This window comes from Oncorhynchus clarkii, chromosome 12, assembly GCF_045791955.1.
Source record: "Oncorhynchus clarkii lewisi isolate Uvic-CL-2024 chromosome 12, UVic_Ocla_1.0, whole genome shotgun sequence".
Lineage (NCBI taxonomy): Eukaryota > Metazoa > Chordata > Actinopteri > Salmoniformes > Salmonidae > Oncorhynchus > Oncorhynchus clarkii.
Window position 1 is genome coordinate 71826766 of NC_092158.1, and position 24566 is coordinate 71851331.

General features: G+C 44.9%; 1 protein-coding gene across 3 annotated transcripts in view; it reads left to right on the forward strand.

The window, feature by feature from the left end:
- Window positions 1–1279: 1279 nt before the first annotated feature.
- The window catches only part of LOC139421190 (unconventional myosin-X-like), a 52854-nt gene continuing 29567 nt past the window's right edge, over window positions 1280–24566 (forward strand). Inside the window, exons 1-2 of one of the 3 annotated variants that reach the window (XM_071171822.1) lie at window positions 1280–1949; window positions 12601–12656. In XM_071171822.1, the coding sequence (XP_071027923.1) occupies window positions 1815–1949; window positions 12601–12656 (191 nt within the window). In that variant the 5' untranslated portion in view covers window positions 1280–1814. The remainder of the gene's footprint in view (window positions 1950–12600; window positions 12657–24566) is intronic. The other 2 variants (XM_071171823.1, XM_071171825.1) reach the window with 2 other exon arrangements.

Here is a 24566-nt window from a genome sequence, read left to right on the forward strand (position 1 = left end):
TCTCTGGAACTGCTTGCCGTGCGGAAGCAGAGAGAACAGTCTATGGCTTGGGTGGCTGGGGTCTTTTCAATTCTCCTTCCTTTCACACCGCCTGATATAGAGGTCCTGAATGGCAGGGAGTGACATACTCGGCTCTCCACACTAGCCTCTCTTGCACCATGCGATCGAGGGCGGTGCAGTTGCCATACCAAGCAATAATGCAGCCAGTCAAGATGCTCTTTTTGAGGATTTGAGGTCCCATGTCAAATATTTTCAACCTCCTGAGGGGGAAGAGGTAATGTCGTGCCTTCTTTGCGACATTGTGTGCGTGTGGACCATTTTAAGAGGTTGTAGGCCTATGTAAGTCAGGGGAATGTGGATAGAAGTTTTGAGGTGTTGGTTATTTTCTAGTTCTCCTGAATTGCTCTCAAAGCAAATTTCATACACTAGTCTAGTCTAGTGTCAAAGCTATATTGTATGGTAATTACCTATCAATATTTACTCTGGAAATGAACAACAAATATAATTTGCTAAATTTATATTGGCTAAAAACACATCTAGATATACTCTGATCAAATCTGGTGGTCATTATTAAGAAGTTCCAACCACAAAGTAATACACTCATGAGTTCAATCTGATATCACAAGTAGAGAAAAATGCTTTCTTGTGGTGCAAACCCAAACAAAGTCACAGACAGGCTTTTCTCTGTTAACATTTGGGAAGAAGAGCTCTGTCTATTAGTGATCAGTGATCACCATAACTGCCCGTGAAGTCATTGAAGGGAGTTTACTGGAATAGAAAATAAAGGGAGAGAGTCCATCTGCTTCCTATTGAGGCATTTCTTGTGTTTCTGAGGGCAAATGCCTGTATTAACATCACCATTAGGCATGCACACACACTCACACACTCACACGCACAACACACATGCACACATGCTAAATCAACCAGAAAAAACAGCATGTAAATACACATTTACACAAGTACTGGCTTAGGCCTGCCAACACAGTATTTACAGTAGCCTTCACACAAACATGAAGTAGACATGTGGTAAGAAAACATATTTTCTCAAGAATGATGGGCAAGGATGCTAAAGTCGTGGGTCATCAAAGAGGCATGTGACGCAATAGTCCGTTGGAAGAGGGTGCGTGTAAGATAGGCGTGCCTTTTCTGGTCGTGTTATAGTCCAAGCCAGTTATATTTCGCATTCGACATGAGGGGACGGCTCGACCCGCCCATTCAAGGCTGGCTGATCTCTGGCACGCTTTTGTTCAAACTCAAGTCAAGTAAGTCATAATCGCCTGCCTACCCTTTAGTTTAGCTACAACACTGTAGTATGTGAATAGTAGCAGGCAACACGAATTTCGCTCCTCATATTGATTTCTTTATATGTCTTTTATTTACAATATTCATGGTTTTGTCAGCCAGTAGTGGTATTTAGGCTTCAAAGTAGATACATTGGTATTTTAGTTAGCTTGTGATAACTTGCGCAACGACTTCAGATACGAGCAAAGTCTCGGGACAAGGCAACAACTAGACTTTTGGTAGGACAGATTTGACATAACTTTCAGACTCATTTTCATCAGGTTGAACTCTTCGATAGCTTCTATGTTCCTTCTATAGGCTAGTGTTGGACAGTTCTTTTGGCGTATGTGTCTGTTTGTCATATTCCCTCTGGAAGTCTATGGAGAGAAGCTGTTCAACTTGGATGTTATCCTCACGCGACTCTGGATTTAGTTACGTACTGTGAGACGTACACGCCTAACCCCAGAGGCCAGACGTTGAATGTTGACTTTACGACAAGAATAGTCGAAAACACCTGACTTGACCCGATTTGAATGCCTGTGCAAGGATTTTGTTGGTTTCTGTGCTGCAGACAGGGTTTCAATTTGCTCGGACGGGACTATGGGGAGAAAGAGGAGGAAGAATCTTTTGAGTTGCGCAACAAGGAGGATCTGACTTGCAACGGACGTGTAAGTAACCTTATCTGCATGCATTATTAGTATTCCCATGTTAATATGATTTGTCTGCCCCCTCCTCCCCTATGATGCAGTTATACGTCGTTGTTAAGACCTGTCATACGCATCTATGCACAGCCTATGTATTATTCTGATCTTCATGACTACTAAAGAACAGCCAATATGTCAGTCAGATGGGATTGTGCTACATAGGGGGACATACCAATTTATAATAACACACCACAATGGCTGACGCTACATGTTTATAAAAAGTATTTCACCTGTATGGAACACGTTTGAGAGTACACAAAGTATAAATTGTATTTGAATCTGATTGCTTACTATGACACATCTACATGTTATAACATAGTTCTCTTTTTATTTTATTTTTTATTTCACCTTTATTTAACCAGGTAGGCCAGTTGAGGACAAGTTCTCATTTACAACTGCGACCTGGCCAAGATAAAGCAAAGCAGTGTGACAAAAAACAACAACACAGAGTTACACGTGGGATTAACAAAGTACAGTCAATAGCAATAGAAACATCTATATACAGTGTGTGCAAATGGAGTAAGGAGGTAAGGCAATAAATAGGCCATGGTAGCGAAGTAATTACAATTTAGCAAATTAACACTGGAGTGATAGATGTACAGATGATGATGTACAAGTAGAAATACTGGTGTGCAAAAGAGCAAAGAAAAGTTCATAAAAACAATATGAGGATGAGATAGGTAGTTGGTTGGGCTATTTACAGATGGGCTGTGTAGAGCTGCAGCGATCTGTGAGCTGCTCTGACAGCTGATGCTTAAAGTTAGTGAGGGAAATATGTCTCCAACTTCAGCGATTTTTGCAATTCGTTCCAGTCATTGGCAGTAGAGAACTGGAAGGAAAGGCGGCCAAAGGTGGTGTTGGATTTGGGGATGACCAGTGAGATATACCTGCTGGAGCGCGTGCTACGGTTGGGTGTTGTTATGGTGACCAGTGAGCTGAGTTATAACATAGTTATAACTAAGCATAACCTACATAGCCAGCATAAATAATGGTGCAGCTTGCTTTGAAGGGCAACACACAAGTGGCAGCTATAAGTCGATGAACCAATTTCATTCCTCACCACAGAGAGGTATAGCTGGCTACACAACTCCTTGTCACCCTAGTTACCCACCTTCCTTATTTTTGCCCTGAACACCAGCTCATGAATACACTCACGGCTGGCTATGGATTCAGCAGCAGGAAAATGATGTGGAGTTGGGCCGGGGCAAGGTCTATCCATGCAAAAAAAAGAACCATGTTCCCCTTTAGAATCCTATCCAATATGGATTAAAATGTTGACATGCAGACATAGGCAGGAATGAGCAGGCCTATGTGCACAAAGATAGGCCTAGACTAGAGGTTGTGTTAGATCAGCTTTGTTACAGAGCCCATATTTACAGTTTTGAAGTGGTTCTACTACCATCATGCTGAGTAACTGATTCATTTTCCAGGATACAGGGAGTGTGTCAGGTCATTCATGTGACCTGCTCCCTCCATCACAATAAAATACAGTTCCACTGTCATGGATACAGGGCATGCAGACAGACAGAATGTGTGCTTGGCCTGTTCTTTGAAGCCTGGGCAACATTGAGTAATCTCACACAGTGTGATGCAACCAAAAAGCCTACTGTTGAATGGAATCGATCCTGTGGCCTCCGTCCACTGTATGGCAAACAAGACTATGGCCTTGTCTTCTCCGTAATGTCAGTCTTCTAATCGGGCACAGAGAGTTCAGCATTGTCCGCCCACTTGTGAGGGGTCATTGTTACCCTGTATTGAGGTAACCTCTTCACATCAATCTAGTACACAACGTACTGTACCCTCCTCACATGTCCATTAAAAAGGAGCTTTACCTAGAATTCATTGTCAAAGTCAGTATTACTGACCGCAGCATAACAAGCCCTCTAGTTGTAGGCCTAATTCAATATTTCTTCATGTTAAGCTTTCAGTCATATTTTCTGTATTGCTTGCAGTGCTTAGCTTGACTTGGGCAGCATGTCTTCTTCCACAACGAGAACATGAAACACCCATCCAGCCGAAATAGTCCACTCTCCTCTCCTGTTCACCTCTGAAGATAGATAGTCTATATCCATTCCTATCATCTGTCCTGTCTGCCAGCTGTTACACACGTATGCTTTAGAAACTGGAGGGAGATACTTTTTTATGGAAATGGTCTTGAGTTGCGATGGATAGGCAGGCCTCTTCCCATCAGTCCAATGGCACTAACAGACTGGTCTGGTCCGGAGATAAGAGGAACATCTGGTGCTCAGGGGGATCCAGAGAGGTGTCCGTACTGGAGAGTTGTTCTTGGCAAACATCCCATGTCTTGATCATTATGCACCATCTGTCTGGCAGTGATAGCTAAAAAAAAACTCCATCCATGGTCCATTTCCTCAATCAATGCAGGGCTATTGTAGTATGTCTCGGTTAAGGACGCTTGATGGGTTTAAAGTAAGACCCACTCTACCCCAGTGGAGGCTGCTGAGGAGAGGACGGCCCACAATAACGGCTGGAAAGGAGCTAATGGAATGGCATTAATCACATGGAACCCATGTTTGATACCATTCCACTTATTCCGCTCCAGCCATAACCACAACCCTGTCCTCCCCAATTAAGGTGCCACCAACCTCTTGTGCTCAACCTCCCACCATATAGCATAACCCCCCCATCAAACCTAGCCATGCATATCCAGGCCAAAAACTGTCTCCACCCCTCTTAGCCAATCAAGTCTTCTCTCTGTCATTACCCCTTTGTGACTTACAGTGGGTTAAATCAATTTGAGTTCACTCACTTTTTGACAGCATCCCTTTTGATTTGAACTAAACCTTCCAAATGATTTGCCCGTTGCTCAGAAAGTGACTTTTTGGACCTGGATACCAAAACCTTCAAGAGAGAAATGTGCTCAAAGTTGACCTATATTGCATACCCCACCATACCATGAGACATGTCTTCATCACTGGAAAAGATAACCGGTTGATATCATTTAGAAGCTTACGAACAGGGTTGTCAAACTGTTTTATAATTATTATTTTTTTAATTACATATTTGCATATGTTGTAGTTTAGACCCTATTTGACATAATCTAAGGTTTTTGTGTCGTGCCCGTCATCGGTTGAGACACAACATGCTCTTGAATACAGGTGGGTGTCATGTTTTGTCTGATAATGTACTAAAATGAGAATCAAATAGACATTTAGACTTTCAAATAATGCCACAAAGATAGTTGGAGGTCCACATATCAGAGAATGTTGACTTGAATGGGATATGTTGTTTTACATTTTAGGCTACTGTCAATCCTCCATAGGAAATCTATTGAAATCATTGAAGGATAGATAATATTATAGACATGACCACTTGACATTCGACGGTGGGTTGACCGGCGGCCATCTTTGAGGTAGTAATTAAAACTTAAAATTGCCATTGAATTGACATTTTAATGGTGTACCAGCTACAGCTAGTCTGAAGGGATAGGTCCATTCTCAGATTTGTTTTCTATGATTGAAATGACAACGACGAGACAGACTATAGGGAGGAGGTCAGAGACCTGGCCGGGTGGTGCCATAATAACAACCTATCCCTCAACGTAACCAAGACTAAGGAGATGATTTGTGGACTACAGGAAAAGGAGCACCGAGCACATCCCCATTCTCATCGACGGGGCTGTAGTGGAGCAGGTTGAGAGCTTCAAGTTCCTTGGTGTCCACATCAACAACAAACTAGATTGGTCCAAACACACCAAGACAGTCGTGAAGAGGGCACAACAAAGCCTATTCCCCCTCAGGAAACTAAAAAGATTTGGCATGGGTCCTGAGATCCTCAAAAGGTTCTACAGCTGCAACATCGAGAGCATCCTGACCGGTTGCATTACTGCCTGGTACGGCAATTGCTCGGCCTCCGACCGCAAGGCGCTTCAGAGGGTAGTGCGTACGGCCTAGTACATCACTGGGGCAAAGCTGCCTGCCATCCAGGACCTCTACACCAGGCGGTGTCAGAGGACGGCCCTAAAAATGGTCAAAGACCCCAGCCACCCCAGTCCAGGTAGACTGTTCTCTCTACTACCGCATGGCAAGCGGTGCCGGAGTGTCAAGTCGAGGACAAAAAGGCTTCTCAACAGTTTTTACCCCCAAGCCATAAGACCCCTGAACAGGTAACCAAATTGTTACCCGGACTATTTGCATTGTGTGCCCCCCCCAACCCCTCTTTTACGCTGCTGCTACTCTCTGTTTATCTTATATGCTTAGTCACTTTAACTATACATTCATGTACATACTACCTCAATTGGCCCGACCAACCAGTGCTCCCTCACATTGGCTAACCGGACTATCTGCATTGTGTCCCACCACCCGCCAACCCCTCTTTTTACACTTCTGCTACTTTCTGTTCATCATATATGAATAGTCACTTTAACCATATCTACATGAACATACTACCTCAATAAGCCTGACTAACAGGTATATAGCCTTGCTACTCTTATTTTCAAATGTCTTTTTACTGTTGTTTTATTTCTTTACTTACCTACACACACACACACACACATACCTTTTTTTCACACCATTGGTTAGAGCCGCCTGTAAGTAAGCATTTCACTGTACGGTTGTATTCGGCGCACGTGACAAATACACTTTGATTTGTACTCAACAGCATGTTGTGTCTCAACCGACGGCGGCACAACACAAACACCTCAGAGGATCTGAAGTAGGGTCTAAGCTACAACGTATGAACAAAATCAGAGTTGACACGTTTTCAGATCATTGACGTTAAAGATTTAAAAAAATCTACATTTCTATTCAAAACATTTTTGTGCAGGAAATTATGAAATCGTTTTTGAAATGAGTTCATATGGATTTACCCAATAGTGTGCTGCACACTTCCTTTCTCAAAAGAGAACAAAGAGAGTAACCTCTAAAGAACATCCCTGTCAATAATGATCTGATTTCACATTCATTGTGTGGCCGTCCATGTTGTATCATGTGGACTACAGTGAGCATTGGCTATGTGAATGAGTGGTGATGAGGGTTTGGCCTATTGTTCAAACCACTGGCTTTGGTTTGCTTCCAGTGACTTAGGTTATTGTGTGTTCATACCCTTTTCTACAAACAGTAGGCCTCACCTCCCACTTGAGATTGTATCAGCTCCTTAACTACAACCGGACACAACTCCCGAGAAAATATTGATTATTGATTTCTTGTCTACTGCTAATCCTGTTTCCTCCCGGCCTGACCCTTCTCACTGATGTGTGCTGGATATAGATACGACCAGTCAATACTACCTGCTGAGCCAACCATTAGACCTCAGCTGACCCAGACTAAGATGTTTTATTTTTATTATATTTTATTTTACCAGGTAAGTTGACTGAGAACACATTCTAATTTGCAGCAACGACCTGGGGAATAGTTACAGGGGTGAGGAGGGGGATGAATGAGCCAATTGTAAACTGGGGATTATTAGGTGACCGTGATGGTTTGAGGGTCAGATTGGGAATTTAGCCAGGACACCGGGGTTAACACCCCTACTCTTACGATAAGTGCCATGGGATCTTTAATGACCTCAGAGAGCGAGGACACCCGTTTAACGTCCCATCCGAAAGACAGGGCAATGTCCCCAATCACTGCCCTGGGGCATTGGGATATTTTTTTTTAGACCAGAGGAAAGAGTGCCTCCTACTGGCCCTCCAACACCACTTCCAGCAGCATCTGGTCTCCCATCCAGGGACTGACCAGGACCAACCCTGCTTATTTTCAGAAGCAAGCTAGCAGTGGTATGCAGGGTGGTATGCACCATTACAGCACTGACTCCAAAGGCCGTCCATCCCAAGGAAAATCAAAGGATTTGTGAACTGTAATATTTAGCTTTCCATGGTGTCAATGGTGGTTTTGGGGGTGGGGTCGGAAGGTGGGTGTCGTAGATGAGTCCTGGTCCTGGGAAAGCCCTACAGGGAAGTTCCACTGTTTACACAGTGGCCTCAGTTACGTCCAGCGTTTGACAAGCCGCACTTTGAGGCAGTAGGTCAGACCTCCCAGCCCTCCCTGTGCGTGTGTGTTGGAACATTTTCTCTCTAAAAGCTTGTTAGCTAAATGGTCCCTGCTGCTGCCAGGGGTGACCACAGCTACCCATAGGCCTGGTGGAGGAGTGACGAGTCTCCCCTCTTCTCCAGATACATCCACCCAACATCTTCACCACCACCACCATCTACTACGTCAACGTTTTCCTCTGCGGTGCCAAGAAGGGTTGTGAAGCGTAACAGCCATAATACTGAAACTATGGAGTGATGCTCTGTGCCTGGCCTGTGCTCCAGCTGAGGTTGGATGCATGACTCAGTTGTGACGCTTGTGCAGGCTTGGCTGGCAGAGCGGTCCCTGCCTAGGCCAGTTCAGAACCTTTCCCATGCATGTTTACAATCCGGATTCAAAGAAATTGCTCTCCCAACAGCTGCCCAAACAGTCAGGCAGGCTGAGATGAATGCCTCCAGTGTTGAGATAGCCAGGGCACTAATTTTAAGAGAGGACATCCGTCATTCTCTCTCCCTTCAATGTTTCCACTTAAATCTCAGCATTCTGCTAGATGCAATATGAAGTTAGGCCTAGCTATGTTTGCCACCGGGCATTGTGCCCGTCTACAACAGCTGCCAGCATTACCGGGAAGAAGCAGGTCCAGTCCTGGCTTGCCTGAAAGTGGGTCTCGTTAACCGGCTAACGGCGATGCCTCTGCCCTCCCCTCCTCCCTCTTTATTAGAAAAGAGTCTTCAGAGGTGTTACGGTACACTGGTTTATATTTGGTTTCCGTTGCGTCGCGGCCTCACCACCTTCAGGCCACACATCTGGTCCTCAGGCTGACGTTGGCAGAGCCCGAGCATTTCATCCTGGTTACTCAGCCTCCCCGGAGAGCTGCAGGGCCAGGCAGGGGGAGGAGGGAGGAGGGTGTGGTGGTGGTGCCAGAGGAGAGCGGAAGTGAGCCACGGAACGAATACATCACGGCATCTCTCTCTCCCTCCTTCCCTAGCCCCGGCTCCAGTCCGGATGATTCATCCCCTGCCTGCGCTCTCTTCCACTCTGTCTACTCTCTCCATTCGAGATCGACTCCTCCAGACTTCTGAAAAGCACGCCGTTCCCTCCTTCTTTTCTCCTTCTATCATCTTTGGGACTATGCATTTAAAGAGGTAGCTTAGATCAGTGGTTCCCAAACTGGGGGCGAGGGATCGGCAGGGGCTTTCAACATACTCTTAAAAGTTGTAATAGTGGAATGCACAAAGTGCGATTTTGAAATTGGGTAGTGCATCATCAGTTTTCCTCTTGTCATATCAGTCATTGTATATTTATCACTTGTCCAGATCAACTAGCCCATAGATTTTATTGTAATGTTTGAGTCATTCAAATGTCACATGAATACACATTAGACAAGGCAAAATGTACAGAATTGCAAGAAAATTAGCTTTAAAACTGCAACATTTTCTCTGCACCCCATGACAAAATGTGTAGAATTGCAGGAAATAAGTGTGAGTGAAAAAGTTTGGGAATCTCTGGTCGAGATAAACAGACAGGGGAGATAATGTTCAGTGACAGTGTTCTTTTCGTAGAGAGTACCTACTCACAATAAGACTGGGGGGGGGGGTTTATTTATTGGATTTATAAGCAGACTTCCCATATGGCAATTGGCAATCATTTCCATCACCAGTTTTCTCTCAGTCAGACATGGCAGGCTCAGGCTGTGTCTGGTGTGAGCAGAATGTCTAGGGAACGGGACTTGGCCAGTTGGTTGAGGGTCGACGAGGGCCAAGCAGAGCCAGGAGCAGGGGAGGGCCACAGCCCGCCCGAGCCTCATTCACAAAATGCTTTTCGACACCATTCAGTCATTCCTATCGGGCTCGTCTGACGTTTGCAGTACCTCTCCCTGGTTTAAACTTGAACTCAATCACATTACTCACACCTTCTTCTTATCCTTTCATTTGACCTTCGGCCCTCCGCCCGGCATCTACCCTGATACAGAGCGCGTACTGTACATTAGTAGTTTAATTTTTCTTTTCACTTAAAAAAAACAAAAACTTTCTGAAGCACTTTGCAGAGGCAGAGTCCTAAACTTAGCAGACCCAGCAGTAACATGTGGTGTTTGAACAGCGAGGGGCCCAGAGCTGACCTGGATAGTGTTTCAGGTAGGCCGGAACCCGGGGCCGGGCCGCTGCAGGGCCTCCCTCAAGGCTGTGACTCCTCAGAGACAACATCACAGGCCACAGAAACACACAGCGCACCACGGACACGGGCCGACTGGATCACAGGCTAGCTCTGATGAGGTTTCCCAAGGTCCCATACGCAGTAAAAGGTAAATCTCCTTTCCAGCCCCTGGCTGCAGGGCGTCCAGAATAAAAAGTTCACTGTTCCAACTTGACTGCTAGCAGGGGCTCCGTGTATTCAGTTGACACATCTCTCAGTGTGCAGCAGAGAGAGGGGTGGGGATAGATGGCTGTTTAAGAGGAAAAGTACTGTACAGGGAAATGATGTTGGCCCCTCGTTGTGATTTTCCAGGAAATGAAAAAAAGCCCTCTGCTTAATCATCAGTGCAGTTAAAGTAGAAACAGGAGTCTGTCTCTACACCCTCATTTATGGGCCTAGTCTGTTTGTCTCCCTGGTCTGGCCTCTCTCTCTCTCTCTCTCTCTCTCTCTCTCTCTCTCTCTCTCTCTCTCTCTCTCTCTCTCTCTCTCTCTCTCTCTCTCTCTCTCTCTCTCTCTCTCTCTCTCTCTCTCTCTCTCTCTCTCTCTCTCTCTCTCTCTCTCTCTCTCTCTCTCTCTCTCTCTCTCTCTCTCTCTCTCTCTCTCTCTCTCTCTCTCTGAAAGAGGAGTGCCAGCAGCATGTGAGGGTAGGCTATACGGTGTTACAGCCTTGGTTGGTCTAGTGACCTAAAGGTTCAAGTGCTCTGGCTAGAAGTGTTTGCTAAGAAGACCGACCACAAATATTTGATGTTAGTTGCCTTTTTCACAGAAACGACTGGATGTGAATAAAAGGGCGTGGGGGTGTGTGTTGAGCTAAAGCACAAAATAATCCTCTGTTCCTGGTTCTTGTGTTAAATGAGCCTGTATTGAATGCCATATTTCTCCCAGCCATCTCACCCTTGCATGTGAAAGCCAACCATTACAAGAACAGAGCAGCTATGTGCCTGGTGTGGTTGCCAGGAAAGGCAGGCAGAATGCTATACTTTAACACACAGGGTTGGCTGGGGGGCAAACCTTCAGGGATGAAATCACCCCATCTAGACTGCCTGGGAACCTACCTGGGAACCTACCATGCTAAGGGTTATCTACCTTGAACTGATGGGCCCATAGCTCTCTCATTACACATGTATGTTGTAATCAGGATGCAGACTCTTCCCAGCTAGCACATAACGTTATGAGAACCATACGTTTCTTAGATCTTGGTGAGAGGGTGTTGGTCCTATGGTTATTTTACACACTACCTTCCCAAAACCTCCTGGGAATGGTGCAGGATAGTTGCTTGGCTTTGGAACATTCAAAGCTCATTTACACTACTTGAACAGAACGTTTCCTAAAAGTTCAAACATGGTTACATTTAATAAAAATGTTGGTAATATTCTAGGAACGTTCTCCAACTGGTTTAACAATTGAGAATATTCTCAAATAGTTCAGAGAACATTAAGAAACAACGTTCTTCTGTGAGAATTTCAGTACTTCAGCATAACATTTCCTATAGGTTTCCTCATGATTCTATTTAAAGTCATGTGCTTACATTGTTCTGAGTATGTTAGAAACAACATTCTTCTCTGGGATTTTCAGTAGTTTCAGCATAACATTTCCTACATGAGGAATCATGGTTCTATTTAAAGTCATGTTCTCAAATAGATCAGAGAACATACAAATAAGATCCATAAAAACCACAAGAAAAGTTTTTGTAACGTCCAGAGAACTTTCTAAGAATGTTATTTAAAAAATACTAATGTTCTGTAGCATCAACAAAACTATCTCTATCCTCTGTCTTGTTAAGCTTGTTCAGCTGTGTGGGTTGCGCCTACTAATTGGCCACACCGGATCTTAATCAGTGCTTGTTTCCTTTGAAATGGAGTCTGTTTGAATAGACTCAAATGAACAGCTTTGAATGAGTTAAAATACATGGCATGCTAGCTCCATCCTGGTGGCCCAGTGGACTAATTCCATGGATACAGAACAGAAGGTCATATATTCAAATCTCACTGATGTGCCACAATAAAATAATACATGTGTTTACATGATTAATGCCTAAGCAAATACATGTTGATTTGTGCTTGGAGTTCAAAACAGTTCAACTAAGCTAACAGTGTTATTAAAAGTCTTGTTGAAACATGTTCACAGAACCTTATTTTTATTGCCTTCAAATAACCTATAATTTCCATTCTCAGAACATTAATAAAACCTCTCAGGAAACGTTCAGGGAACCATAGTAAAACGTTCTCAGAACCTCCCTTCAACCAAAATATGAATGTTCCCAGAACAGGCTAAATGTTCACTTTCGTTCTCAGAATGTTTTACCGGTCAGGAAACGTATGGCTTCATTCCCAGAACCAATGGGAAACCAAAAACGTACGTGTCCACGACATTCAAGGAACCAAATGTGCTAGCTGGGTTAAGTGTTTTTTTTGTTGTTGCTTTTTTCACAGGGTCCACTTGAGGTGACTCTCTCTCAGCCGACTCGCACAGCCAATGGGACAAACGGGTAAGTTGTTTGTGTGTGTGTGAGTGGATGTGTGTGTGTGTGTGAGTGAGTGAACACACGTTGTGCTGCTTTTAGGAAGTCAGTTCCTCTATAGCTCTTGATGTTCATGTATGATTCTGTGTACGTGATGTGTCACGAAGCACGGACATCATTAGTACTCAATCTTTTTATCTTTTACTTCCCTCTACAGAGATTGGGTCATGGGGTTTCTCACCACAAGACTCATAGTATGCCTGACCACACATGCACACACACACATGCAGAAGTACACGTAGGATCTTAATTTAAGCCAATTTGCTACAACATAAAAGTTATCCTGCAGCGACAAGAAATGTGAATTAATGGTAATTTTTGTAGGGTTTGATACATTTTTTGTAAGGGAAAATCACAAACTTCAGAAGCCTTTTAAACCTCAAATACACTACAAGTTACAACAGGGTTATCAAATTAAGATTCTATATCTGTAGGACGCGCCAATACCACTACCAGATTCGCAGGCCATGTGTCAGCGGGACTCTCACACCGGGGTGCAAGATCTCACACACACACACACACACACACACACACACACACACACACACACACACACACACACACACACACACACACACACACACACACCCCAATTTCTTATTTATTTAACAAGGAATGTCAGTTAAAGAACAAATTCTTATTTACAATGACGGCCTACTCCAGCCATATCCTAACTCGGACAACGCTGGGCCAATTGTGCACCGCTCTATGGGACTCCCAATCACAGCCGGTTATGATACAGTGATGCAGTGCCTTAGACCCCTTGTGCCACTCGGGAGCCAAGACATGACGTGAGTGTGGGATGGTGGTGGTTGAGGGGGAGATGAGTGATCTCAGGCCTGCATCACACTATCAGTCAGGCATCATATCCTTATCTACCCCCTCCTCTCTCCCACCTCACTCCCAGGCAATCTCAGTCTCAGTCCTCTCAGAGCACAGACGGCGTGGTGAAAAGTCCTAGAATTATATAACGTAGCTGATGAACAGTATACATGTCTGATAATGTCACAACTCGCTACAAGAGGACAACTCAAACAGGAAAGGGAGGAGGGCTGAGGGTGGGGGCGTTGAGGGAGCGGTGAGCTGAGGCTCTCTGAAGCCTCAAGTCAGACGGGACATGCAGCCTCCTGAGGGAGCGAGGGAGGGAGGGAGGACAGGGTGAGCGAGGTGACTCAATCTCACTTCAGGAACACACCCTAGAGGGGCGAGGCTGGCACAAGCGTGTGTGTGTGTGTGTGTGTGTGTGTGTGTGTGTGTGTGTGCTGCCACCTCCACAGAGCAGAGAAGAGCGATAGGCCTCAGAGCTGTCACACAGGTGATTTACTGCTGGTGCTAGAGGGAGTGTGTCAAATAACTGACTGACTATAATCATCACACTAAGAATTAGATGCTGTGCTACACGGCCATTACATGGCCACTGGCCACACCTTTCTAATGGCCCATTACAAAGCAGGGAGGAGACACTGACGTATAGTCACATTTATCTCAGATATATTGGCATAGATTAGACCAGTTTAATTCATTTTTTAGGGGCCCATTTAGAGTCAAGTTAGACAATTCAAGGCATGAATTTTAGTCACAAGTGAATGCAGGCTAAGCAGAGTAGATCTGTATTGAAAAGCACTGCAATATTGAAGGGATGTTGAGAGTTTGTGCTATTCTGAAAGTGAGCTTTGTAGATTTCTGTTCATCCGGAATAGGAGAGTATAGGTTCCAGCAGGTCATCCCACACCTCCGTCTGTGTGCACTAACCTTTATAGCACCTTCATTTGAACATGATTAGTCATGTCATGTAGTCGTTATTGCTCATTATGAGCCCTGCAGGCTTCACGTTCTGTTCTGCGGATAGAGAGCTTCTCCTGAGCAGCTCAGTGGGCGTAGTTACATGTGTATTCACGTCCACAGTGTCTAGTGTGAAGTGAACAAAAGCCTCTGGTTAGCTAGGTTGATTGAGATGTGATACTGCAGAGAGAGAGAGAGAGAGAGAGAGAGGAGACAGGTGTGGGATCGGATGGGAGGGCTGGCATATGCCCATATGGGCAACATATGTCCATTTTATGTTAGGTGTTGCGTGTTAGTTTCCCATTGCGTTGACCTACTAACCCAGAGTGGCAGCTCACCCATGGTGCCTGTCTGGTACAGAGTAGACTGACAATAGACAGACAGTAGACCGACAGTAGACAGTCAGTAGACCGACAGTAGACCGACAATAGGCAGTCAGTAGACAGTCAGTAGACCGAGAGTAGACTGACAGTAGGCAGTCAGTAGACCGACAGTAGACCGACAGTAGACAGTCAGTAGACAGTCAGAAGACCGACAGTAGACCGTCAGTAGACCGTCAGCAGACCGACAGTAGGCAGTCAGTAGACAGTCAGTAGACAGTCAGTAGACCGACAGTAGACAGTCAGAAGACCGACAGTAGACCAATAGTAGACCGACAGCAGACCGACAGTAGACAGTCAGTAGACAGTCAGAAGACCGTCAGTAGACCGTCAGCAGACCGACAGTAGGCAGTCAGTAGACAGTCAGTAGGCAGTCAGTAGACAGTCAGTAGACAGACAGTAGACAGTCAGTAGACAGTCAGTAGGCAGTCAGAAGACCGACAGTAGACCGTCAGTAGACCGTCAGCAGACCGACAGTAGGCAGTCAGTAGGCAGTCAGTAGACAGACCGTAGTCGCCCCCTCATCCCAGCATGTGGTGCCAAGCACAGTGTCAGCAGCAGTCAGGCCCATGATGTCTAACAGAGGCCTGACATACATCCCCAACCCATACAGTCTGGCTGGTGCCTTTATGAAATGCCTTCGTGGCCTACTGCCTGCCCCTCAAACAGGACAGGAGCCTCTCGCTCCCATGCATCCATATCTGTCTCACATAATCTCTATTTTCTCCCAACTCCTTCCCTCTCCCGCCTCAACCGAGCCCCTCGTTGGCAGGCCAGAGACAGACAGAGGAGTGGGAGGCTAGGAGACACACAGGAGGCAGAACACAGTGGGACCACTGAGGGAAGCTCTCGCTAGCTTTTTTCCCCCCTCTCTCTCGGTTTCTTTCTCTCTGTCCCTCTCTTTATTCTCCATTCTATGAAACACACTCTCTCTGTCAAGAGCATGACTCTTGGTGTGGGATGCCAGACAATGATGGCTGGAAGAGACTGAAAGAGACAGTGTTTACAACGGTCTTTGGAAGTGTATGTATGTGTGTGTGTGTGTGTGTGTGTGTGTTCCAAGAAGTCCTTGGATGTGATCTGTGTGGTAATTGCCTGTGTGTGTGTCAGTGCTCCTGAAATGCATTGTTTTCCTCCTTTCAAGACATTCCCTTCCTTCACACGCACATTGTCAAAGTCACATACACGCATGCAAGCCCCCCCCCCCCCCCCCCACACATACACACATGCCCTAACACACACGCATGCCCTCACACACACACACATGCCCTCACACACACACATGCCCTCACACACAGACACACTTCCTGTCCTCTCTCTCCGGTTCCCCCCCAAAACACATTTATGCACTCCCCTCTTCCTAGTCCAGAATTCCTTGGCAGTGGTCTTGAGTAAACAGTGTATTTTTAGAGCTGGGAGGTCATATAGGCCCACTCTTAATCACCACATTCCCATTTTCCCACCAGCCCCCTCCGTCTCAGCTCAGACAGAGAACCAGCCAGGCACACTGGAGACGGAGAGGGGGATGGGAGGAGGATAGGATGGGGACTTGAGAGAAATATGGGCCTCTTCCCTCCCTCCACAGATTCCACAATGAGACTGTGGTCTGTGATTGCTCATTACCTACCTACAGTATGTGTTGTATTTGAAGGTTTCCCCAGAGACCGGTGTTTGTTTAAGAAGCCTCTGTGTTATATGACAGTTGCTCGTGTGTTTGTTCAGATGTCTAATAAAGTCTGGGTAACTTACATAGCTTTCACCTCTGTATATGAGCCATGGTTTAAAGCTGGACGTTGACCTCCTGGTTGACCTCATCATAGCCGAGTGTGTTGTGCGATGAAGCTGTTTTCACGCCCCCAGTTAGCCGTATCTGGACGTTTGACCCCTCGGATCACAAATCTCAACTCCCATGTCATTTCCTGGGCTGGTTACTCAGCGACTGATGTAACATAACTCTGCATGAGAGGGCTTTGATCGGGCAACCATGGCTATATCCCAAATGGCACCGTATTCCCTATATAGTGCACTACTTTTCAACAAAGTCCTATGGGCCATGGTCAAAAGCGGTGCACTACATAAAGAATAAAGTGCCATTTGGGATGCAAGCCATGTTCAGGAGGGCGTACTTTGTATTCTGAAGCATGTCTGTCTGAACATAACAGCAGTCTGGCTCTGACCACGGTCCTCCAAGCCTCAGAGCAAGGACACTGTGTTTTTACAACTTTAATTAACGTCTCGTTGCTTTAATTTGATCTCGACCAAAATCAATTACTCATCAGCTCAGCTACTCTGGCCACTGTGAGTCTGACTGACCGGTAGACTCAAGTCAGACTCTGAAAGCCCAATCCCTCATATATTTAGTCCAGAGAGGACATATGACATAAAAAAATGAATCCCTTCTTATGTCGAGATCACAACTTATTTATCTCCTAACGAGATAATCAAAAGTACCACGCATTCATTTGTTCACGACAACCACCTCATCAAGGAGCCCTGTGACTGTGTTGATCGCAATGCGCTCGTCGATGCCTGACAGGCTGCACTGTTTCCCAGTTAGCTAGGTAGTCTTGTTGGCTAGCTAGTTAGCTAGGTAGTCTTGTTAGCTGCTATTGTTAGCTAGACTAATTAATCTGACTGGCTGATCAGATTCAATTTCAGCCTCAGAGGCTTAGAAATAAGGTTGGTGCCTTGTAGGCTGTTTCATAGGCAAGGCTCCTTGCAGGCAGATTAGCTGTCAACGTGCTTTATAGGTAGATGCATATCTGATCCAGGGGTGGGCTCTATTCCTGTCAGGCTGATCAGATTCAATAGCAGCCCCAGAGGCTGATAAATCAAAATGCTGGCTTGTAAGATGTTTCATATGTAATGCTCCTTGCAGACAGCCTCTTTTTTTGTTGTTGTTACCTTTATTTAACTAGGCAAGTCGGTTAAAAAAAAGGTATTATTTACAATGACCGCCTCCACCGGCTAAATACAGACAATGCTGGGCCAATTGTGCACCGCCCTATGGGACTCCCAATCACGGCCAGTTGTGATACAGCCTGGATTCGAACCAGGGTGTCTGTAGTAACGCCTCAAGCACTGAGATGCAGTGCCTTAGACCACTGCTATTGAATTTGATCAGCCTGTCAAGAATGGAGCTCACCCACTCTGTAAATGTTAATATTATCCATAAAGCAGAAGTGTCCCTTACAATTATACACATATCAGTTATGCTAGCTAACAACCAGCATAGATAACAAGCTAGCTAGCTAGCTAGCTAACAAGACTACCTACAGTTGAAGTCGGAAGTTTACATACACCTTAGCCAAACACATTTAAACTCAGTTTTTCACAATTCCTGACATTTAATCCTAGTAAAAATGCCCTGTCTTAGGTCAGTTAGGATCACCACTTTATTTTAAGAATGTGAAATGTCAGAAAAATAGTAGAGAGAATGATTTCTTTCAGCTTTTATTTCTTTCATCACATTCCCAGTGGGTCAGAAGTTTACATACACTCAATTAGTATTTGGTAGCATTGCCTTTCAATTGTTTAACTTGGGTCAAACATTTCGAGTAGCCTTCCACAAGCTTCCCGCAAGAAGTTTGGTGAATTTTGGCCCATTCCTCCTGACAGAGCTGCTGTAACTGAATCAGGTTTGTAGGCCTCCTTGCTCGCACATGCTTTTTCAGATCTGCCCACAAATCTTCTATAGAATTGAGGTCAGGACTTTGTGATGGCCACTCCAATACCTTGACTTTGTTGTCCTTAAGCCATTTTGCAACAACTTTGGAAGTATGCTTGGGGTCATTGTCCATTTGGAAGACCCATTTGCGACATCTTGAGATGTTGCTTCAATATATCCACATCATTTTCTGTCCTCATGATGCCATCTATTTTGTGAAGTGCACCAGTCCCTTCTGCACCAAAGTACCCCCACAACATGATGCTGCCACCGCCGTGCTTCATGGTTGGGATGGTGTTCTTCGGCTTGCAAGCCTCCCCCTTTTCCTCCTAACATAACGATGGTCATTATGACCAAACAGTTCTATTTTTGTTTCATCAGACCAGAGGACATTTCTCCAAAAAGTACGATCTTTGTCCCCATTTGCTGTTGCAAACTGTAGTCTGGCTTTTTTATGGCGGTTTTGGAGCAGTGGCTTCTTCCTTGCTGAGCAGCCTTTCAGGTTATGTCGATATGACTCATTTTACTGTGGATTTAGATACTTTTGTACCTGTTTCCTCCAGCATCTTCACAAGGTCCTTTGCTGTTGTTCTGGGATTGATTTGCACTTTTCGCACCAAAGTACGTTCATCTCTAGGAGACAGAACACGTCTCCTTCCTGAGCGGTATGGCGGCTGCGAGGTCCCATAGTGTTTATACTTGCGTACTATTGTTTGTACAGATGAACGTGGTACCTTCAGGCGTTTGGAAATTGCTCCCAAGGATGAACCAGACTTGTGGAGGTCTACAATTTTTGATTTTCCCATGATGTAAAGCAACGAGGCACTGAGTTTGATGGTAGGCCTTTAAATAAATCCACAGGTACACCTCCAATTGCCTCAAATGATGTCAATTAGCCTATCAGAAGCTTCTAAAGCCATGACATTATTTTCTGAAATTTTCCAAGCTGTTTAAAGGCACAGTCAACTTAGTGTATGTAAACTTCGGACCCACTGGAATTGTGAAACAGTGAATTGTCCTAACCGACTTGCCAAAACTATAGTTTGTATTAACAAGAAATTTGGTTGAGTGGTTGAAAAACGAGTGTATGTAAACTTCACCTCATAAGACTAGCCAAGTTAGCTGCGTTGTTGCTCCAAACAAAAATTAAATAATAATAGCACGAAATGTACCATACTTTAGTGTAGCAATCAATAAAAACATATGCGCTGATCCACCGTGGGCTCTCCTCCGCCATACTGTCAATCTAGCATCAATACGTCCACTCCTATTTATAGAGTTTATCTCGTGATCTCGACAAAACATTTTTTGTTATATCATGATCATGAGAGAATGATCTTCTGATCTCGGCAAAACAACTTGTGCCATAATCATCAGATAAGTAACGATCTCAACATAACGAGATGGTACTTTTTCTATTCATATGGCCTCTGTGGAATTCCATGTGGGTTCATGTGTCTTCCATCAGTATGAAGCATAACAGAGATGTATTTTGTCCACTCTGGTCAGAAATGAGGATGCCTTGTCAGCTGGATCTGGTCAGATGCTTTATTTCCTTCCCTGTTGAGGGATTGTGAAAGTGAGCGGGAGCGTGAGATTGAAACTAGGCCACGCAGAGAGAAAGCGAGAGAGAGCCCAGTGGCGGTGATAATCATGGATAAATTAGAATATTGAGCAGTCAGACTGTTTTATTTGTCAGCCTTCTCTTACTCAGACACATGAGACAACACACATACACGCGCGCACACACACACACACACACACACACACACACACACACACACACACACACACACACACACACACACACACACACACACACACACACACACACACACACACACATCAAGTATTTGCACACGAACACACAAATGCATAGAGATAGTCCCTATGCCCAAAAAAGCGAAGGTAGCCTGCCTAAATGATTACCGCCCATTGGCACTCACGTCGGTAGCCATGAAGTGCTTTGAAAGGCTGGTCATAGCTCACATCAACACCATCATCTCGGAAACCCTAGATCCACTCCAATTCACATACCACCCCAACAGATCCACAGATGACGCAATCTCAATCGCACTCCACACTGCCCTTTCCCACCAGGACAAAATAAACACCTAAGTGAGAATGCTGTTCATTGACTACAGCTCAGCGTTCAATACCATAGTGCCCGCCTATAGGGAGGAGGTCAGAGACTTTGCAGTGTGCTGCCAGGACAACAACCTCTCCCTCAACGTGAGCAAGACAAAGGAGCTGATTGTGGACTACAGGAAAAGGAGGGCCGAACATGCCCCCATTCACATCGACAGGCTGTAGTGGAGCGGGTTGAGAGTTTCAAGTTCCTTGGTGTCCACATCACCAGCAAACTATCATGGTCCAAACACACCAAGACAGTCGTGAAGAAACACTGTTTCCCCCTCAGAAGACTGAAAAGATTTGGCATGGGTCCCCAGATCCTCAAAAAGTTCTACAGCTGCAAAATCGAGAGCATCCTGACCGGTTGCATAACCGCCTGGTATGGCAACCGCTCAGCATCTGACCATAAGGTGCTACAGAGGGTAGTGCGTACGGCCCAGTACATCACTGGGGCCAAGCTTCCTGCAGTCAGAGGAAGGCCCGAAAAGTTGTCAGACTCCAGTCACCCTGGTCATAGACTGTTCTCTCTTCTACCGCACGGCAAGCAGTACCGGAGCGCCAAGTCTAGGTTCAAAAGGCTTCTAAACATCTTCTACCCCCCAAGCCATAAGACTGCCGAACAATTAATCAAATGGCCACCCGGACTATTTACATTGACTGCCCCCCCCCCTTTCTTTTTACACTGCTGTTACTCGCTGTTTATTATCAATGCATAGTCACTTTACCCCTACCTACATGTACAAATTACTTCAACTAACCTGTACCCCCGCACATTGACTCGGTACTGGTCCCCCTGTATATAGCATCTGTATTGTTATTATACATTTTTTATTTTTATTTTGTACTTAGTAAATATTTCTTAGCTCTATTTCTTTAACTGCATTTTTGGTTAAGGGCTTGTAAGTAAGTTTCACTGTACGGTTTACACCTGTAGCATGGAGCATGTGACAAATACAATTGTATTTTATTTTTGATTTGATAAGATTTGTGTACAGTTAAATTGTCTATCATTAGTACAGTAAATGGGGCATGTGTATATTTGTATTCACCCAAAAGATAATTATTAATTTCCATCTCCCTCAGTCTCTCTCTCTCCCTCTGGCACTCCCTCTCTCCTACTCTTTCTACTTCCGCCTCTCTCTTCCCTCTCTCTCTTTCTTTGTTAGCTAGCTTCCCGTTTATGTGGGGCAAACAGATGGTTTTGCTTAGCGTGCTGGTGTTAGGCCTACAGTGGAAAGACCGGAGTGAAGAGGGGGAGAAAAAGAAAGAAAGAGGGAGAGATTTAGGGAGAGGGAGATATATGCCATCTGAGCTGCAGGACTTTTCCACTTCCCTTACACTTCCGTAAACAAAGCACCACAAGGGTATTTTTCCTTCTCTCACCAAATTCCTGACATCTCAAACACAAAAACCTCCTCGGGACAACGCTGAAGTGGTGACTTACACGTCAGACCATAGATTGCTTACTCACAACAGATCAATTGAAACGTTTGAATATTAAACACAAACCTGAAACAGCAGGTTAATATGGGAGTGTCTTGTCTCTTCTCCTAGCTTCATCTCTCCCTGACTGTGTCATGGTCTTTCCACGGGGGTGTAGTGTAGTGTTGGGGGTGGGGGGGTGGTTCTGTTGGTCTGCTCTCCCTCCAAGCCGTCTAATCCCCGTGTAAAATTGTTTCCTGGCCTCCACAGGAAGTCAGCACTCAAGGCCCCTCTGTCACGGCCTCAGCCGGGGCTTCTGGGAATACGGGGGTGGGGGGAGAAGGGGGGGGGGGGGGGGGGGGGCTACTGGACAGCTGTGGAAACCCCAGAACCTCATCTGTCAGAGTGCCAACATGTGACCCCAGCTGCACTACAGCTACACCCCCAAACTCCTCTACCCTCCACCCACCAACCCACCCTACTAGCACCCACACACCACCAGGGCTCTCTCCCATGAAACGAAACCAGCCTGGTCCACCAACCCCCATCCCTAAGCCCCCCCCCCCTCCTCCATCAGGCTATGGAAGCTTGTTTTGGATAGTTGGTTTACAGCCCTCATTCACAAGCCCCTCTTTACTCAATTAGCAGAGTTTAAGCATTACTTTGGGCCTTTGTGGGCAGCTGGGCGCAGATTTGCCTGTTAAAACCTCTAAAGTCTAAGCCTTTGGGGGGGGGGGTTCTACTAAGCTAACATATGAAATTGTTTTAAGATGGTCATACCATGGATCATTTAGCTATTTGATTTGGAATTTTAGGACCCCTGTAGATACTGTATATTAAAAAATGTACAAATATTCTAGAATTTGGCTACCACTATAGAAACGCATTGAATAACGCATTCATAAATGGCAAAACAGACAGTCAAAAAACTTAATCAGAAAGAATAAGGTTTTGAAGTATCTGTCCTATATCTAGGAGATAAAAGAAAGCTCAGGAAATATATACAGTACCACTCAAAAGTTTGGACACACCTACTCATTCAATGGTTTTTATTTATTTTTACTATTTTCTACATTGTAGAATAATAGTGAAGACATCAAAACTATGAAATAACACATATGGAATCATGTAGTAACCAAAAAAGTGTTAAACAAATCAAAATACATTTTATATTTGAGATTCTTCAAAGTAGCCACCCTTTATCTTGATGACAGCTTTCCACACTCTTGGCATTTTCTCAACCAGCTTGACCTGGAATGCTTTTCCAACAGTCTTGAAGGAGTCCCCACATATGCTGAGCACTTGTTGGCTGCTTTTCCTTCACTCTGCGATCCAACTCATCCCAAACCATCTCAATTGGGTTGAGGTCAGGTGATTGTGAAGGCCATGTCATTTGATGCAGCACTCCATCACTCTTCTTCTTGGTCAACTAGTCCATACACAGCCTGGAGGTGTGTTGGGTCATTGTCCAGTTGAAAAACAAATGATAGTCCCACTAAGCCCAAACCAGATGGGATGGCGTATTGCTGCAGAATGCTTTGGTAACCATGCTGGTTAAGTATGCCTTGAATTCTAAATAAATCACAGACAGTGTCACCAACAAAGCACCCCACACCATCACACCTCCTCCATGCTTCACGGTGGGAACCACACATGCGGCGATCATCCGTTCACCTACTCTGCGTCTCAAAAAGACACAGCGTTTGGAACCAAAAATCACACATTTGGACTCATCAGACCAATGGACAGATTTCCACCGGTCTAATGTCCATTGTGCGTGTTTCTTGGCCCAAGCAAGTCTCCTCTTCTTATTGGTGTCCTTTAGTAGGGGTTTCTTTGTAGCAATTCGACCATGAAGACCTGATTCACGCAGTCTCCTCTGAACAGTTGATGTTAAGATGTTCTGTTACTTGAACTCTGTGAAGCATTTATTTGGCCTGCAATTTCTGAGGCTGGTAACTCTAATGAACTTGTCCTCTGCAGCAGAGGTAACTCTGGGTCTTCCTTTCCTGTTTCAGTCCTCATGAGAGCCAGTTTCATAATAGTGCTTGATGGTTTTTGTGACTGCAATTGAAGAAACGTTCAAAGTTTTTTAAGTTTTCCAGATTGACTGACCTTTATGTCTTAAAGTAATGATGGACTGTCGTTTCTCTTTGCTTATTTGAGCTGTTCTTGCCATAATATGGACCAAATAGGGCTATCGTCTGTATACCACCCCTATCTTGTCACAACACAACTGATTGGCTCAAACGCATTAAGAAGGAAAGAAATTCCACAAATTAACTTTTAACAAGGCACACCTGTTAATTGAAATGCATTCCAGGTGACTACCTCATGAAGCTGGTTGAGAGAATGCTAAGATTTTGCAAAGCTGTCATCAAGGTAAAGGGTGACTACTTTCAGGAATCTCAAATATAAAATATATTTAGATTTGTTTAACACTTTTTGTTGGTTACTACATGATTCTATATGTGTTATTTCATAGTTTTGATG